This window comes from Pelobates fuscus, chromosome 1, assembly GCF_036172605.1.
Source record: "Pelobates fuscus isolate aPelFus1 chromosome 1, aPelFus1.pri, whole genome shotgun sequence".
Taxonomy (NCBI): domain Eukaryota; kingdom Metazoa; phylum Chordata; class Amphibia; order Anura; family Pelobatidae; genus Pelobates; species Pelobates fuscus.
The window spans coordinates 467,556,916-467,576,224 of record NC_086317.1 but is presented as its reverse complement, the minus strand read 5'-3'; the positions used below and the strand labels follow the sequence as shown (position 1 = coordinate 467,576,224).

At 39.5% G+C, this 19,309-nt stretch overlaps 1 protein-coding gene across 2 annotated transcripts in view; it reads left to right on the top strand.

Moving 5' to 3' along the window:
- Positions 1-19,309, top strand: part of RAB30 (RAB30, member RAS oncogene family) — an 85,482-nt gene that overhangs the window by 55,597 nt on the left and 10,576 nt on the right. The window contains exon 2 of one of the 2 annotated variants that reach the window (XM_063431263.1): positions 12,641-12,741. In XM_063431263.1, coding sequence (XP_063287333.1) covers positions 12,655-12,741 — 87 coding nt within the window. In that variant the 5' untranslated portion in view covers positions 12,641-12,654. Of the gene's footprint in view, positions 1-12,524; positions 12,742-19,309 lie in introns of those variants that run through there. The other variant, XM_063431272.1, reaches the window with a different exon arrangement.

Sequence of the window (19,309 nt, the reverse complement as noted above, 5' to 3'; positions counted from 1 at the left end):
ATGATACCTAGGTTTTAACACTCCAACCAATTGGTTTCTATTTTATGGTACTATTCTCTGTACAATAGCGCAGCCCTTAACTCCTCTTTTTTCCTCCTATTTTACCAAGGGTTTTGAGGGATTCCCTTTTTAGGGTTGCTGCTTTCTTCTCTGTTATTAAGCGCAGACTCTTCCCCTCTGTTTTAACCCTTGTTTTGCATGGTCAGTGCCAGACAATTCATTTACAGGTTACAGTTAACTCTGATAAATGACGATTACCGGTAGTTAAATAAGCCCAAGAATCAGTAGTAATCATGAAGTCAGATCTAATGAATAGATTTCAGGCTCTGACTTATATAAATAGTCCTGTCCTAGGACACAGTCTCAGAAGCCTTAAGAACTAACGAATATTAGAAACACCTCGAACAACCAACAAAGATCAAATGAGGTCCATCCTCCGAACATTTACCACAATACCTGGTAATGACAATTAGAAATGGAGAGAGATGGAAGAGATGAGAAGATAATCAGAATTTATCTGACATGCCACATTTCTTTGTCTCCTTTCACTCATCCCTCGTCCCTCATGGTGAAAGGACATATGTATCCCTGGGAAGCACAGAAAGTGTCTTCTCAGGCTCATGCTAGTGCCTAACGATGCAGAGTTCTACAGCTGCTCTCCAGAAATACACAGAACACTCCAACAGAAGACCTTATTGACTTTCAACATTTCAAAACAACGAAAAGATTTATTGGAGAGCAAGAACAGTTTGTTTGCAAAGCCTATGTGATCCATTTTTTTATTGTGTTTGAGCATTTTGATTTTTTTTTTTTTACGTTTTAAAAAATTCTTGTATGACATTTACACTGCAGCCATTCTGATTTAAGTACTATATGCAAAAAGTGATATACTAATATTCTAATAATATCGCAGAATTTTAATGCAGATTTATTTGCAAGTTCCAACTGTATGTGTATTTTTATGGTACATCATTATATGTTGCGGAGGTCCTCAAGCAATTCCAATACTAGAGATGACTGTACCAGTCGAAGGTAGACCATTTGAAGAGCAATTACCCTGTCCTCTGATATTGCAGTTCACATGGGAATAAACCTTGATGCCCACCCCAGCATTGATGGCAATACTTTTTCCATCCAAGATGTTGATATTGACTGCCTTGAGGAGAGGGTTGAGGAGCACTGCTTTCCTGAATCAGTTTTTCGTCACTGAAAGTCTAGTCTATAGTGCTAAACATAGGGCAATCACCATTGAAACTATTGGAACCTGACTCCTCTTCTTTTATACTTTTGCACAATATTATAAAGCAGAACACTTTGATAAATCTCTCTCATTAAAGGGAATCTCCAGTGCCAGGAAAACATATTTGTTTTCCTGGCACTGGAGGACCCTCTAGTGCCCCTCTCCTTCCCACCCCCCATCGCATTAGACTTCCCCCTAGGATAGCTTTATACAATGCTTTCCTATGGGGATTTCGTCGACGCTGGAGGTACTCACATAGCGTGAGGACGTCCAGCGTAGTTTTAAACCACTTTTCGTGTTCTATGAACATGGAAGTCTCCTCTAGTGGCTGTCTAGGAGACAGCCACTAGAGGAGGACTTAGCCCTGCAAGGTAAATATTGCAGTTTATGAAAACTGCAATAATTACACTTGCAGGGTTAGGGGTGATGGGAGTTTGCACCCAGACCACTCCAATGGGCAGAAGTGGTCTGGGTGCCTGGAGTGTCCCTTTAATTACTTTTGATGTCCATTTACCAGCTGCTAATACAGTTACCTTTTGATATTATGCTTAAGGCTTTGAGTCCCCGTAAGAAAAAACTAAATCTATAATTTTTTTCCAAGTGACATTATCCCATTATCCTGTATAAATTGAAGCCCATTCACAAGTGATGAACCTACCTCTTCCATGTTGGATGTCCCTTGAAAATCTGTAGTTGGTGCTTTTTATATCAGTGTAAATAGGAACTTGTAGTGAACTGCTGACCACATTTCAAAACTTAGGCAAAAATAGACAATTTGGAAAGAATTGTCCATTTAACTAGTCACACCTCAGCTATTTTAGCCTGGTGATTCTTTTTGGTACTTTTTTAATCGACTACATTTCACTGTTTAGTGAATAAAACCTCCAGTAATTTAGAAATAATGAGAAACAGGAATCTATCGGAGCGACAAGTGATCGGATTCTGGTGGATCGATATGCGTAACATGCCTTTTCATTAAATGCCTGAAGATTTATTGCCCCTCCTTGGCTGTCCAACAAGATAAATTGGCATGTAGGACAAACCATGAACAGTTATTTAATTACTGCTAGTATTCTGCCAGCATTGTCCACAAAATCAACCTTCATCTACCTTCCCTAAAAGAGAAGTGTCTACTCCGATGTTTTTAAAATATGATGATAATTGTATTTCATTAGTACTGATTCTTGTTACATTCTCACTGGCTCAGTGTTCTTTAGTGTTGAACAGAAGGCATTTTTTCTTATTCTTAAAGGGACAGTCAACCTTTTCTTTCTATAAGAGGTCTATTGAGTTTTTTCAAAGGCAATGTAAAAAACAAAATATATAATTTCAGGTATGAGCATATAATCACCGAAGATAAAATTGGAGATTAAAGAATTAAATAACACATTTTTAAAGGATCTTGCCAATCACGTTGACTGCTACAGCTTATTATAATTGTTGCAAAGAATCTGTACATTTTAATTCCCACGCATGTTCTTGTTAATTGTCTTAAAATCTGGCTTCCCTGTTAAGCGGTTTGAGTATTTCAATGGTGTGAGCACTTACAGCCAACTCATGCCACTCAAGTCAATACACATTACTTGCAGGAGCTCACTCAGCACTTTGCCGGGCATGTATATATTACATATACAGGTATACTTAGAACTTTACAGGTTATTTTACAGGTAGGTCCAGTAAGTCCAGTAGGTATAAGGTCTGCTGTAAACAGACACTGAGCGAGAAGGTTTGACTCTAAATTCTGCAGTTTGGTTGTCCTTTATCTGCAGTGCTCAGTGTAGTAAACAAATCAAGTTGTGATTTAATTTTAAAAACAGTTTAAACTTATAATCATAATAGGTACGAGCAAGACATTTATATTCCAGTCATTTATATGTTATGATGTGCCCTGGAAGCACTAATAGAAATGGCAGTAAAGAAACAGATGAGGAGACAAATTGCAACATTCTACATGATGTCACTAGACAAAAATGACTTTGCATTCTCCTGCGGTCCACGAGTCTCAATAGTTTTGAATTCTCTGGAGAAACAAAAGACAAACAGAGGAAAAGTCCTTAGCAGTTTAGTATTGTTTATTGATATTTAGCTTAAAAATAATTAAGACTAACTCACCAACATATCAGACAGTAACACTTGGTTCTGATGGTTAATACAGTATATATATTAATTGATGGAGACGTCAGGTACCTGTCTTTTTCAGTTGTATACACATTGTTTGGCCAGTTCAAATGATGGGGAAATATAATATTGTAGCCTAAATTTTGTCGTTTGTATGTTTATTCTCTACAGCAGGGGTAGGTAGCCTTTTAGTAGTACTGTGCCAAATCAAGATCTTGGTTTTGTGGGGTCTGTGTTTGTGTGTGGGCTGTTCGTATTATTTGTATGAGGGGGAGGCTTACTCTGCAGCTGTGTATATCTAGCAGTGTGGGTGGCTTCCTTGGGGTCCACTGGGAGCTGGACTGGCCAGGTACCGGTCAAGGGCAGGAACTGCGATAGCTGCTGTAGGCTGTTCTACTCCAGTGTGAATTCACTTTTACAAGTACTAGGTATCCAAGTGCTGCAATGCATAATTTGAGGATTGTCCCTCACCATCTTTTTTGCACTAGCAGATATCTGAAGTCCCACTGGGGCTCCTGATAGGCCAGAGCTCCCACTGGGGCTCCTGATAGGCCAGAGCCTGTTTGGCTCTAGCAGCCTTGAGTGCCGTGCGAAGGCACCTGGAGTGCCATGCTTGGCACATGTGCCGTAGGTTGCTGACCCCTGCTCTACAGTTTGAATTTTAGTGACTATCCCCAAATGATATCCATTAGATCACTGAAATGTTATCCTTTTAGGATGTTTTGCGAAAAATATTGAGGATAATAAATACATAAATGGATTTCTATGGAAAGCTTCTGGTTTCCTGACATTTACTCTTGTAATGTATACCCCATGTGGCAATAAGAAACATGATATTTAAGAAATACTTTAAGTCCAATTTGAACTATTACATTTAGTTTAATAGGTGTTATATATTAAGGTGTCATACATAGGATCATGACAGTGTTTCTCATTATTCTGAATGACTTGCAGATCATTATGGTAAACATCGCCACAGGCGGATTACCTGCTGTCAGCCATCTTGGAACTAACACCTGAGTTAAACTTAGTTGAACTGGGCCATAAGTTAACTTTTGTTGGACTCTCCTTTGTAGATGTACCAGGTAACTGAGGTAGTAATTTGTAAAATCACACCTCAATTTTTTAAGGAGGTCTTCGGGTCACTTGAATAAAACAGGAACTGGATAGAATTCTGTCCAATTTATTTTGTATTCATGTTCTACAGCCAAAGTCCCCGGGGTCCCAGAGAGCCGAGAAGTCTATGCTGCTGTGAACTGTAATTGGTCACTTTAAGGGCTAACGGACAGAGCTAATAAGGACTTATATGGGCTAAACATATAACACTGCGACTGTTTCCAAGCAACACATTAATACTGATATAATTCTCTGCGAAATGACTAATTATCCAGTACGGTTATGACGGCAAGGTGATAAATGCTTTATTGAAAAGACAATTTCCGTCATAGATCTTGTTTTTACGCTTATGGTGCCTTATAGTGCGTACAAAACATTTCTCTCCAAAATAATGGTTGGAAGGCCGTATTTATAAGAAATAAGAAATGAACAATAAACAGCAGCAGTGAAACGATTTTATTAGAAACCTTTTGTTTGGTTTGGTCATTCCGTGGTTCTTGGCCAATCTGTTGTCGAGGTCAGCTAACCCAATTAGCCAATGAATGGCTTTAAAATATGCATGACATTGCGGCAGTAAATGAACAAAAACAGAACAGGGGGCTAGGGGATCCCCGTTTTCTGCCAAACTTCTTGAAATGTAAGAATGACGGATATTATACCAAGTGATAGGAAGCTGTAAAAAAGATGGTAATGTTGCTCAGAGGGTCAATACTGGATAGATTTAGGAATAACCTTAACATATCAATTCAATGTCTCTTCTTTCATCCTTCCATTGTTGGTAAAATGGTAACCACTGCACCAATGTTAGATAATGCGTCCATGATGGTACTCTTTATGTATTCACCAATGCGATAGACTACTTATAGATTAGTTAAAATGGCTGTGTTGTTTCCAGTTAACTACTTACAGGGAAACTATAGTCACCAAAACAACTTTAGCTAAATTAAGCAGTTTTGGTGTACAGATCATACCCCTGCAGTCGCATTGCTCAATTATCTGCCATTTAATAGTGAATTTTTGTTTCTGTTTATGCAGCCCAGGCCACACCTCACCTATTTAACCAAATACAATGGTTTAATATTCAGTCGGATGGTACATACATTTTTAATTTTTTTTTTCATCTCCTGCTCTGTAAATTGAACTTTAATCACACACTGGAGGCGCATGCCGGGTCAAGAAGGCTATTAAGAGAGTAGAAGATAAATAAATTCTAAATGAAACAGACTGTGCAATTAAGGAAGGTTAAACATTAGATGTCTCTTTACAGGAAGTGTTTAGGTAGGCTGTGTAAGTCACACGCAGGGAGGTGTGACTAGGGTTGCATAAACAGAGTGATTTAACTCCTAAATGGCAGAGAATTGAGCAGTGAGGCTGCAGGGGCATGTTCTATACACCAAAACTGCTTCATTAAGCTAAAAATGTTTTGGTGCCTATAGTGTCCTTTTAATTGTGAGTTACAAATCCCAGCGTGTGTTAGTGAGACATTACTTATACACCTCCTGTATTGCAGCTTGCCTTACTGCATGCCTCCAGTCTTTCCTAATGCCCTTCCATCCATAATTGTTGGGAGGGGTTACTGTCATACCAAGGCATTTATTTGGCACCAGACAATAAAAGGTATTACAGACCGTGCTATGGATCTATAATGTCAATAAGTACATTTCTGTGATTATATGAATTGCAGTACCACCCATGTTGCAAACTAGTACGACCAGAGTGTGCGGGGCAGGAGGTGCTTGTGACATAATATGCATCCCTGGTGATTCTCTGCAAAGGACCAATGGTAGCCTGGCAGGTTTTAGACTTTTTAAGAGCTTGTTTAAGTAGAAATGTGGACCTTGGAAATTAAAGAAATGTAGGCCTTAAATTTAATATGTTTGGCTAAACTTTTTAAATTAATTTCAAAGTATTTGTATATAAAAAAAATATATCATATCTAACAATATATTAAAGGACCACTATAGGCGCCCAGACTATTTCAGCTGCAGCTGAAAACATAGCAGTTTCAAAGAAACTGAGGGTTAATCCAGCCTCTAGTGGCTGTTTCACTGACAGCCACTAGAGGCGCTTCTTCATCCCACCCTGTTGGCCTCCACAACCCATGGACATAACAAACGGTAGCTGGATCAATATGTTTAAATGCAATGTAATAGTTCTCACCTTAATGGTTTTTCTTTGTTTATACTCGGTTTACATTATGATTTAGCGACTGAATGTGTATGACATACCCGATGACAACCCGACGGGCCACTTACACCTGACTACATGTCAATCTAACAAACCCGGTTTAACTGACGACAAGTTCATATAATATGTCTGTTGTGTGATGTCTCCAATGTATATGACCTAGTCTAGTACAACAAAAATACAGGTGACCATAAAGTGTCTACAATGTTATGTGAATGTAACCACTGCAACCCAAGCGTGTATACATGTTTTAACTGAATGTGTCATTAGGCTTCACCCGCAAAAATAATGAATATAAAAAAAATTACAAAAATAACAGCGAAGAGGTAGCAGATTGTGTAGAACTTAGCTAAACATTCTAGAATTCATTAGGTTAGTTGTTAAGAGAAACAGATCAGAATTCAGATCATTATCCTTACTGTGATATTCAGTACGACTTATAACATTGTTTGTGAATTACTGATGAGCTCTGTTAAAATGATGTATGTGCAGTATGATTTCTGTAAAGGATCGACGGGCACCCCTACTGGGCACCTCCGTTGAAAGATGCTCCTAGCGCTTCCTGAGGACTCCAAGCACTGCAGCAGACACCACAACCACCGCACCGGAGAAGCATACGAAAGCTCTCAAGCATATGAATGCTGTAAACAGCTGAACAGGAAAAGCATACAATCAGTTTACACTCCTGGCAATCAGCATACAATCAAATTCCCCCAATAACGAGACGACACTTCGTTTTGAGGTCAAGCAGAACTGACTGAACTGGCACATACAGCCTCTTTTGTTCCCAATCCACAAACTTAGTACTGCCCACAGGGCTTTACAGAACAACCAATCAATCCGTACAATACACACAGCCACTCCCACACAAAATCCTCCCCTCTGTCTGTGATATGATTACTGAACACAATGGTTAATATAATTATCACAGGCAGAGAAATACAGTTTTTACCAAATATTAATAACTTCCAAAATATACATGCCACAAACATAAAAATCACATTCAAACTCAGCACACTTTAATTATAAACATACTCAAAATTCAGCCAATTCCATGCAGGGGTTAAAAAGTTAAGGGAAAGTCATATTTGACCAAATGAAGCATGGCTTTTCTGCCCAAAACCAGTTCCACAGAGTCTTCTATGCTGGAGATAATTGGGAAGTAATCCAATTATCTCCAAGGACAGAGGCAAAACTCCATTAGCCACATGGTAGCAAAATACAATAAAATACATAAAAATATATAACTGTGCAGCTATTGCATAAAACATACACATTCAACATATCCCCAGATAGCTTAGATCTGAGTGCACATTATGACCGAATGGCGCTCAGATCACATACATACAGTTCAATTGCCATGGAGCAATTCTTTCGTTATACAAATGGGCTCCATGGCATAGCTATCTGGGGTAACACTGCTCACATAGGGAAAGTACAGAATGACCCGGCTTTTGGGTCTTTGCAGGGGGAAATCAAGCATTTTAACATGGGGCCATAGTCACAGGGCAGGAGGCTGGCAATCAGTCTTCTCCAATGCCCAGTGGCGAGGCTGGTTTCGCCACAATTTCTTGATTCAAGCAGCAATATAATAAAAATATTTAGAACTAAATATATCAGTTTCAACTTTTATACATTATTAAAGGGACACTATATTCACCAAAATAACTTTAGTTTAATGAAGCAGTTTTAATGTATAGATCATGATCCTGCAGTCTCACTGCTCTATTCTCTGCAATTTAGGAGTAAAATCCCTTTTGTTTGTCCATGCAGCCCTAGCCACACCTCCCCTGGCTGTGACACACACAATGCATGAAAAAAATGGTTTCACTTTCAATTAGATGTAAATTACTTTAAAATGTCTTATTGCCTGCTCTCTAAAGTGAACTTTAATCATATACAGAATGCTTCTGTTGGGCCTGGCAAGCTAACAACAGTGCAGGGTAAAATAGATTTTAAATTAAATATAATTTGCAAAGAAAGAAGTATAAACATTAGCTGACTCTTTACAGCTGCATGTATGGGTTAAAATAAAAATAAAAAAATACACTACCCATTCTCCCCAAAAATAAATATACAGGAGGTTCCATTCACAAAAAGCAGCCTACCCACTGATATTTGATTGCAAGTTTATTGATAAAAGTAAAGGTCAAGGCATTCATTTTAATCTATTCAAGTAGCTGTGTCAACGCACCCTCCCCCTCCCAAAAAGAGCTTTCCCATAAAGAAAACACCTTGTGAAATGCTCATAAAGATTTGTTGGTAATTTCCTTAAAATTCCAAAACAGTCAAAAGATATCATAAGACAAAAGACTATTTTATCCTATGTATTTTTCTACATTTGACCAAACTTGGCAAATAGGTGAAACTACTTCCATTAAAGAGACATTCCACTGCCAAATGCTAAATAAATAAAATCACTGTGTAGTAGATATACCCCCAAATAAATGTGTTTGTATGCATTTCATTATGCATTTCTTCATTGGAATTATAACTAAGAACAATTTGCAAAACTTGCAGTTCTCTTGTCTGCAGCCTTTACAAACCCTCCTCTTGTAACCCCGCCCAAACACTCTGTGGTTTGCCAATCACAAACTTCCCAGTGCAGCTCAATGAGAAGTCTTTGCAAGTCAGGTGCTCTGGGAAATTGCTGAATCTTGAGTTCAGTGTAAATAAGCTAACCAAACCAGGAAGTAATATTGTCTGATGTCTGCTTGAAATGCCAAGGGGGTGTAACTAGTATAATTTATAAAAGTATACATTTCTATTTAAATCTGCACTTTTTGCCAAAGTTTTTCAGCAAGCTAAAGTGCTTTAGGGATCTGGAGTGTTCCTGTGAGGTTTGTCAAGCCCTCAGCCATCGCTAGTAATGGTAGAAGGGAAAAAAGTTCTGTCTATTGAGGCTCCCGTGGTCTCTGACATTCTTTCAGATGAAGCGGAACCAGTAGTATTATTTTTCGACTATAGCTTCCCTTTAGTATTATGTTTACTTATCCTCTATAATTAACAAATATATGTGTGTGTGAGATGTAAAAATTTAAATAAATGTAGAAATTCACACATCTTTCTCTTACAACTGGGTGCCTCCATCTTTGTGTCCTGTCTATCATTCGTATAAGCTACAGGGGTGTGGATCCTAAGGGGGGAAAAAAAACTTTAACTCTGCTGCTGACCCACTCTGCCGGGAATTTGCGAATGCCTGAGCTATGTAGTTTGCACCTGGCAGTCAGCACAGAGAAAGCACATAGGGGAGAGGAGAAATGAAACAATGTTTCTATGTCTCCTCATTTGCATTGTTTGACCTGGTTGTGCCTAGCAGGAACTGGAATGTTATATCACTTGCTAAATCTACCTGGCCAGGTAACTATAAAACAGATGAGGCCTGTGCTCATCACTCATGGGATTCTTTATAGACTCCGGTATTTAACCCTAATGCTTAATCAAAACAAAATAAAGGAGGCATCGTGTCCACACATTTTTTTAACATCCTGATAAGCAATCTTTATAATTAATTGATGGGGTGGAGATGGGGGGGGGGGGTGCAGTTTCTATAGTTACTCGCACACCAATACCATGTTTCTAATTAAATAATATGGACAAGTGCCACCGTAAATCAAAGTGACATAATAAAACTAATTATTTACTACACCCCTGATTGAAATCAGATATTTAGCAGCTTTGTAAGGATCGTTATTGATAAGATCTGCGTGCCGGTTTAATTAAAGAGATGCCGTACAATTATTGAGGCAGAAACATCTACAAGATCAGCTATTCTAAAATATATTGAGGTGCATATCTTAAAAGAGCCCTATTTAAGAGAGGTCCACTGGGAACTAGTAAGATGGGCAGATTGGAATGTATTAAAAGGGCACTGTAGGCACTATAACAATTTAATCTATTTTTAATTGGTTATATTGCCTGGCGTCCCCTGGCGCTGTCCCTCCATTCCATTTTAAACCATTTTCAGGCAGTTTAAAACTAAATAAGGGTCATATATATATATTTTTTTTAACTTATGTTTATTTTTTAAGTTATACATTATGAAAAATGGTTACTACTCAAAACACATTTTATTACCTGTTAAAGGACGACTATAGTGTCAGGAAAACAAACCTGTTTTCCTGACACTATATAATCCTTAGGGTCCCCCCACCCTCAGGGCCCCCCTCCCGCTGGGCTGAAGGGGTTAAATCCCCTTCAGCCACTTACCTTTTTCCAGCGCTAAACTCCCTCGGCACTAGTGATCCCCCCCTCCGTTGTCAGCGCCCGAGTGGAGCCAAATGCGCATGTGTGGCCAGAGACGCACGCACATTAAAAACGCCCATTGGAATGCATTTCTCAATGCTTTCTTATGGACGTTCTACGTGCTCAATTTGATTTTCAGGAAGACAGCCACTAGAGGCTGGATTAACCCTGCAATGTAAACATAGCAATTTCTCTGTAACTGCTATGTTTACATCTGAAGGGTTAAAACCCTGGGGGACCTCGCACCCAGACCACTTCATTAAGCTATAGTGGTCTCGGTGACTATAGTGGTCCTTTAATTTTAACAATGGGGGTCTAAATCTAAAGTAAAATAATTACTATTTTAATGTTAAAACAAAATTTAATTTTAATGATAATGTTCCTTTAAGAGAGAGAGATTTAGTGCGTATGTGATATGACTTGTTGGCATCCTCAAAGCACGTCCGCTCACTGGTATCATCCGAAATCACGTTAATTTTAAAAAAATGGTTTGAGGATATGAAACGAAAAACGTGCACGTCTTGAATATATGCTGAATTAACCAAACACACTAGGGTGTATTTGTTAAAGTCTGTATTGTATTAAAAGCAAAGAGGGAAAATTGAGGCTAAAATAAAATAATCTGACTGTGACTATAACTGACTTGGAAGATTCTTTCTGATTAAGTATAACAATTTTGACTCATGGCAAAAAGGACTACCAGAAGAGACACTTAGAAAGTTAAAATATTTGTCATCTATATTCTTCAAACTGTCTGAGTCGTATTGCTGTAAGAGGGTAAAATGTAAATCGGCTATAAAAATTGTTTCATGATCTAAAAAAGTTACAAAATGTTAAAGTTACATGAAAAAACGGGTTGCCTCAGAGTTCACATAGTCTCTGTTTTTGTTACCTTATAAAGTGAGTAGCCAGAAAACTTGCAAATCAATATAAAAGTTACAAAAAAATGGATTGCATAGCTTGAAAAGTTACAAAGCGATATAAAACGGCTACTTAAAAGAAAAACAGACACTATAGCTAGAAAAATGATAAAATAACAATATAAAACAGCCCCATAAAAACCGACTGCATAGCCCGAAAGATTGCAGAATAAAATATAACTGTTACAATAAAAAAAGCAGGCTGCATAGCTTAAACATTCAGTAGAAAAGAGGGACACCATTTAACCCCTTAAAGACAAAACTTCTGGAATACAAGGGAATCATGACATGTCACACATGTCATGTGTCATTAAGGGGTTAAAATTGTACAGGGCAGACTTGGGGCTAATGTGAGAAAAGTGTACTTTACAAAATGGGTAGTGCATACATGGAATAGCCTTCCAGCAGCAGTGGTAGACCAGAAATTGGATAATGCTCAAAGTGGGCATAATGAGCTATTGTGATGAATTAATACGGCATATCTGGCTGATATTTTACAATGAGCAGACTGGATTGGTTAATTGGGTCTTATCTAGTGTCACATTGAATGGTATTACGCCACGCAATTTATGTTGATCGTTAAAGCAGTGATCCAACATCAGCCACATAATCAGCTCCCTGTTGGATGAGTCTAAGCATTTGTTCAGAGGGACCTTTGTCCTGTTTACTTGGAGGTATAAAGTTCCCTGCCATGACTGACGCGTCTTGTTTATGGGCGAGAAGCTGAGTGATTTCCAGTTGCCAGACGCTGAATCCAGCTGTTGTGAGTTGCAGCTCTGACTGTCTTTCTTTCTGTGCTTGTGTCTTTGTACAGCTGTGTCAACGAGCATGGAAGATTATGATTTTCTTTTCAAGATCGTCCTGATCGGAAATGCCGGCGTAGGAAAGACCTGCCTCGTCCGACGCTTTACTCAGGTAAGACACACTCAGATAGGATGTTCTTTTATTATTTTATTATTATTTTATTATTTGTATATCTTTAACCCTTTAGTACACGGGAAATAAAAATTACTAAACCGCAAAACGCGCAGGATCAACAAGGGGATTGAAAATATTGCACCATTGTACAGTATACATTTTTTTTTTCCAGTTTTTGTATTTTGGCTAAGAATTTGCAATTCGCTCTTCAATTATACACAATATTAAGTTTAGTGACTAAATCCCAGAGGTTCAGCAAAAAAAAAAAGTGTGCTTTCAGTACTAGATGTATCAGTCTACCCTGTGTTACAGCAAATATTATTTTTATTCTCTCTATACTTTGCTTCCATAACTAAAATTCTCCATATTTGTGCATTAAAACCTGCACTGATAGGTTGTATCTGATATTTATACCTGGCCCCTGGAAGATACGGCTCAATATAGGACACAGGGATAGATAGGAAAAGATTTGGTCAGTATTTGTTTAACCCCTTAAGGACCAAACTTCTGGAATAAAAGGGAATCATGACATGTCACACATGTCATGTGTCCTTAAGGGGTTAAAGGCAAACCAAATATGGACCAAATTTATAGATGTCCCATACATATCTCTTTTGTCTTCCTACCCAGTCACCATTGTTGCCTCCCGCTGGTGTACTGAGGAAGCAGTCCATCTTCACTGAAGCAGTGATCAAATACTACAACTCTCTCCTACCTGGTCCCCCACATGGTAATACGATGTTATATTAAAAGGCCAATATTGCTCACATTCCATTTAGAGAGACATTCCATATGGTGTAAAAAGCTCCTTATCACATTTCTTTCCTTGCCTTTAACCCCTTAAGGACCAAACTTCTGGAATAAAATGGAATCATGACATGTCACACATGTCATGTGTCCTTAAGGGGTTAAAACCGGTCCCTTACACCACTTTTCCAACATTTGGGAGATTCCTCACAACTTAACCTCCACGATATCTTGTATTTTTATGGCCCTGTTACGGATTTAGCAGTGACTTTCAATGTCTCCTAATATTTGTTACACAGTAAAATGAGTCTGAAATCCGAGGTTTTATGATGAACCGGTGTGATAAGAACAGCAAACACTAACTCTTAAAGAGCTCAGTTACTTCATTGCAAAGTAAGAAATATGACATTTTGTAAAAGGGATCTTTAAATATAACAAAAAATTAGATTAAAGTAGAAAATATGTACAGGCACTCTTCCAAAAGATATTTAGAATAAGATTGTGAAAAAGATTATCTTTCTTTTGTCTCAAATCCAAACACGCAGTACAGAAAATAAGCCAAATGCCTAGCAAAATAGGTAGATAATAAAAAGAAGATGTGTAGAAAATAGAAAAAAAAATGAATAAATACCAATGCAAAAATATTAGAATATAATTAAATGAAGTGCATCTGCAACCCAAATCTAATTGCACTCACGTGTTTTAGAGCACATAGCCTGGCCATAAGACTGTTACTTGCAGTCACAGAGGTGTGAATTATCGGAAACTGAAAGTGAATTTCAGATTTTAGGCCATTGGAAAAATACTTCAAGTCAGTTGTATTTTCAGTTCAGTGTGATCTAAAATTTGAAATTTACTTTGACTTCCAAACAATACAACACAAAAAGATTTCCAGCAACCAAGTTAAAATGTCTCAATCTCGGGGGCGGGGCCTGACCGGGGTGCTGAGCAGACACGCTTTCTGTGAGCTCTTGAGCCTGGGCCCGATTTTCGGCGGAAAACGGAGGAAAACTCACCCAAATTGGTCCTTCAACCCACCGCAACTGGCACTGTGAAAGCAGGGGTACAGAAGGACACCTCACAGGTCTACAAACCCGCTGGGAATCCGGGCCGGGAACTTGGGGCCTATACCGTATGGTGGTGGGGAGAGACCGGCCGCTCTCCCGACTCGCTAAACCAAGCGGCACCTGAAGCATCGGGCCTCCCTACCCTCCCCCCAGGACCAGTGAGGGTTATCCTGGTCCATACAAGCATGTACCTTAAACTTAAATCGACTGCAATTGTTGAAGACAGCCAAGAGCACGAAACACAAAGACAAGCAGACGCTCATAAAATGGCAACCTCAGACCAAGCTACAGAGCATGCTCCCACCCAGCCTCTACACGAGCATCTAGATACACTGCTCAGCCGGTTCTGGGAGAAGCTGGAAAGACGGATGGCACATCAAACCTTCAAACACCGAGAAAAGGTGAGGCAGATCCAGGCTGCAAGGCAGAGCGGGCAGACCCCGGGAAAAGCCGCCACGCACCGACGGGCGGAACACCCATCCAGGCAGGGGAACATTAGGAGACTCCCTCCTATCCACCGACCACACCGCAGGAGAGCCGCCCACCGCTGGCGGCGGACAACCACCAGGGCCTTCCACAGCGCCCATCATGGGAAAGACCCGCCCCCGAGAGGCAACCGAGTCTGTGGCCACAAGGTACCAACCCCACATGATGCTGGGAATAAGGGAGAAGACCCCTGCTGCAACCTCATCCACTCCTCGCTGACCCACCTGAAAACGATGCCGGAAATCCTTTCCAAAGGGAGCCAAAGCGGCCTACACTTACCCAGTCGCACAAGCAGAGCCACCAGAACGGGCATAGGGTGAGGCAACCCGGATTCATACAGGCCGCGGCCCGCGACCAATAACACAACGCAGAGACTAAACTATTAATCAACCGAACTATAGACTCTAATGCAAGGTAATCAGACCCAGCCATAAGCAACACATTCTTCATCCCTACCAAGGGAGTACACTCACCCGGCACAGCTGGCTGTAAGCAGGCACCACACATAAGACCAACACTACCATCGCCACCTGTATAGCGGTCACAACAGCTTACCACCGCACACATATATCGACACACCAGCCTGACCCCGAGAATGTCCATCTTAACAGACTCGGATAGTACAGCTCCATCCTCACAAATCACTATAGTGCCGCAGCATGCTTCCACACTATACCACACACCTGTGTTACTTTCATGTCATGCAATGTCCCAACCCACTCTTGCTTGAGACTGTGATTTTAATCAATATGCAGCAGTTAAATAATCATAATGCAATAGCTTGTTTTAACTATCTTAATGACTGGCAAAGGCACACCAGCTGACTCACGGTTTACCCTACTTGGTATTGTACATTTGGAATATTAAGATTAGTTCATGCACTGTTACTTTAGCATGCTACATACTGGATTTTATAACCTAAAACCTGAATTACCATGCTACAGTTTAAACTTAAAATAAGGCATCGTTACCCTGGAAATAATGCGTAATGGGACTTCATAAGCCGCAGATAGGTCTATTCTGTACAGTTACGTTTATGTATATTTTGGTTAGTTACCTTGCAATCACATGTTTACTACCTACATAGGGTATCGGCAGGTTAATTCACACTGAATAGCTATCTCATAAGGTTCTAGACACGCTGCACTCAGACGATCCCAACGTCTTAACTATTGTCTAGGTGAATAGCATGACAGTTTCTGCACTGTATCTACATTGACAGCTGGGCTCCAAGCATGGCTCTAGTATTGTGGTAGTAACTTAACATAACCGTTGTTCGCTTACCTTTAAAATGCTTTATATATGTTTTCGTTAATCTACTTAACAAACCAACAAAAAACATGGCATTACTAAACAAGGTGTATGTACCTAACGCTAACGATGTATTGAACCCATGCTGTGAACAAACAGTACATTTCCCTTTTCTTTTTTCTGTATCCCATCTCATATGTCGCAATAAAACAAAGATTGCAAAAAATAAAATAAAAAATAAATGTCTCAATCTCTGAAATCTCCAGCAATGTTTAGGAAGGAGGAGGGACAAAATAAATAAAACTTAAATGACAAAATCATATTTGTACATGAACAATGATTTATTGGAAGTTGACAAACCACCAGTAGTCCTTTTCCAGATCTCTATATTCAGGAAGCATAATGTGTATACAGGGCTGGCGCATCCATTATGCGGCACAAGCCTGGGGTGCCCTAGATTAGAGTGACTATCAGCAGGGAAGCGCACAGCGCTCTTTCCTATCAACCACTCAATGTAGCGTAGCCAAGCAAAGTGGACCACGGTACAGGAGCTTCCGTTTCCGGTACCCGGCTGGTCTGACAGGAAGTTCTCACTGAGCTCTGCTCGGCCATGCTAAGAGAGATATTGAGGCATACCAGGAAAGGAGGGGAGTGGATCACTTAGGAGGGAGAAGGGGGGGAGAGATGAACACTAAGAGACGTGGAGGGAAGGGGAGAAGAGCACTAAGGGGGGGCACTAAGGGACAGGGAAGGGAAAAGGAACACTTGGGGGCAGGGGGGGCACTAAAAGAGAGGGAAGGGAGGGGAGAGGAACACTATGGGCAGAGGGGAACCATTAAGAGACAAGGGAGGGGAGAGGACCACTAAGGGAGTGGGGGAAGGAACGCTAAGGGACATGGGTGGGAGGGGAGAGGAACACTAAAGGACATAGGAGGGAGGGGAGAGGAAAACTAAGTGAGAGGGGAGGGAGGGGGAGGTTTACTAAGGGACAGGGAAGGGAGGGGAGAGGACTACTAATGGTCAGGAAGGGGAGGGGGTGAGTACCACTAAGGGAAAGGGAGGGGAGAGACTACTAAGGGACATGAAGGGATCCACTAAGGGACAGGAAAGGGAGAGGACCACTAAGGGACATGGAGGGAAGGGGAAAAGAACACCAAGGGACATGGAGGAGAGAGTGGCACACATGGGGGCCTGAGTTGGGAGAAAGACACACAGAGGGACATGAGGGGGAAGAAAGACACACAGATGGGCCTGGGGGTGAGAAAGCCGCACAGAGGAGCTAGGGATGAAAGAGACACACAGAAGGGCCTCGGGGTAGAAAAACAAAGGGGCTGGGGGTGAAAGAGACACACAGGGGCTGGAAAAGAGGAAAAAGAGACACAGAGGGGCTGGGGGGAGACATATAGGCTGGGGTAAAAGAGAACACAAAGGAGCTGGGAAGAGTAAAAGACACAAAGGGTCTGAGAGAGAAAGAGACATACAAAGGCGCTGGGGTGAGTAAGACACAAAAAGGGGGGTTGTAAGAGATAACAAGGGAGGTGTAAGACACAAAATTGGGAAAAAATAGGGCACAAGACATTTAAAAGGGGTAAAAGAGGGGATAAGACACAAAAGGGGGTTAAGAGGCACACAGGTAAAGATGTTTTTTTGGGGGGAGGGGGCTAAAAACTCTTGCACCGGCCCTGTGTATATATACATCCTATAATGTATATATTATATGTAAATAATAACACCAATAATAAACCAAATTGCTTATCTCACATTTGCGTGGTGTTAGCTTTACTACCAGTCTGTATAGCAATTATAGAAGCATTATCCGAACTATTTTTCATTATGTCTTAGAGTTTGCTCCAATAGATCTGGCCATAACTGAAGATGATATCATTGTGCTGGAGTGTTTGTGTGCAGATATACCTGGCCCTTACAGATGGTGAATCCCATGCTTCTGGCATAGTAATTCATCGATTTAATAGTTTAATAAAAAACAAGTCAGGATTAAATAGTGCATTTTCTTTATTGAATTCTGAAATGAGCAATTAAGTTGATTCTGGTCATTAGTGATGTCATTGATGACGTAATCGGTCTGCAAGACAAAAAGAAAGCGTCCTGTTAACCTACTTTTCTTGCCCCTAATAATGAATTATTACATTCACAAGGTCACATTAATCTTGGCGTCATTTTCCTTGATATTGTTACATTTCTGAATTGAATAGGGTATTTAAGGTAGCTGTGCCATTAATGCACTTCCATTAATTAGTAACGAATGTGTTGAATGCAGTACTCTAATTACCAGCGATATTTTTCTAACTACTGTTAAATGTAAATTTGTGTTTGCAATATGAAAACTGCAAAAATATATTCTTCCGCTTTGATGTGTTTATAGTTCACACAACACAGAATTCACATTTTATAACATTTAGGTCTTGTTTTATATGTATGTATCAAGAATACTAGCATTAAGTAACTCTTTGCATTTAACTCTCCAAATAGCCAACTATTGTATAATTTGCAAGATGATTTTAATGAATAAAAAAATAATTTATTAAAAGGACAACAGGGTAAAATCAATAAATAAAAGAGATTTGATTAAAATAGATTTTCAGTAGCCTGTAGGTAACAAAGTTCATTTCCAGGCTTATCTAATTCAGGCCTAGATATAATATTTTTGGAAAAATTTTTCAAATTATTTAATTTATAATTTTTTATTTAATATTTTCTTTACAAACTTTTAATTATATTTTTTTCAAATTACTAAAAAAAATTATTACTAATATAATTTCAAAATATATTAAAATATTTTTAAAGGTATTATGTAAATTGAAAGTTGATCCAAAAATATCAAATAATTTGAAAAGTTTATCCAAAAAATATTACATTTAGGCTCAAATGTCAAGATGTTGATGACACTTTTTTCTAATAGTTGGTGTAAATACTTACACCAAATAATACTTACCCAAATAAAAGATTCAATGACATTACTCAGGGTTTTATACACTGACATTTAGGACTTATCA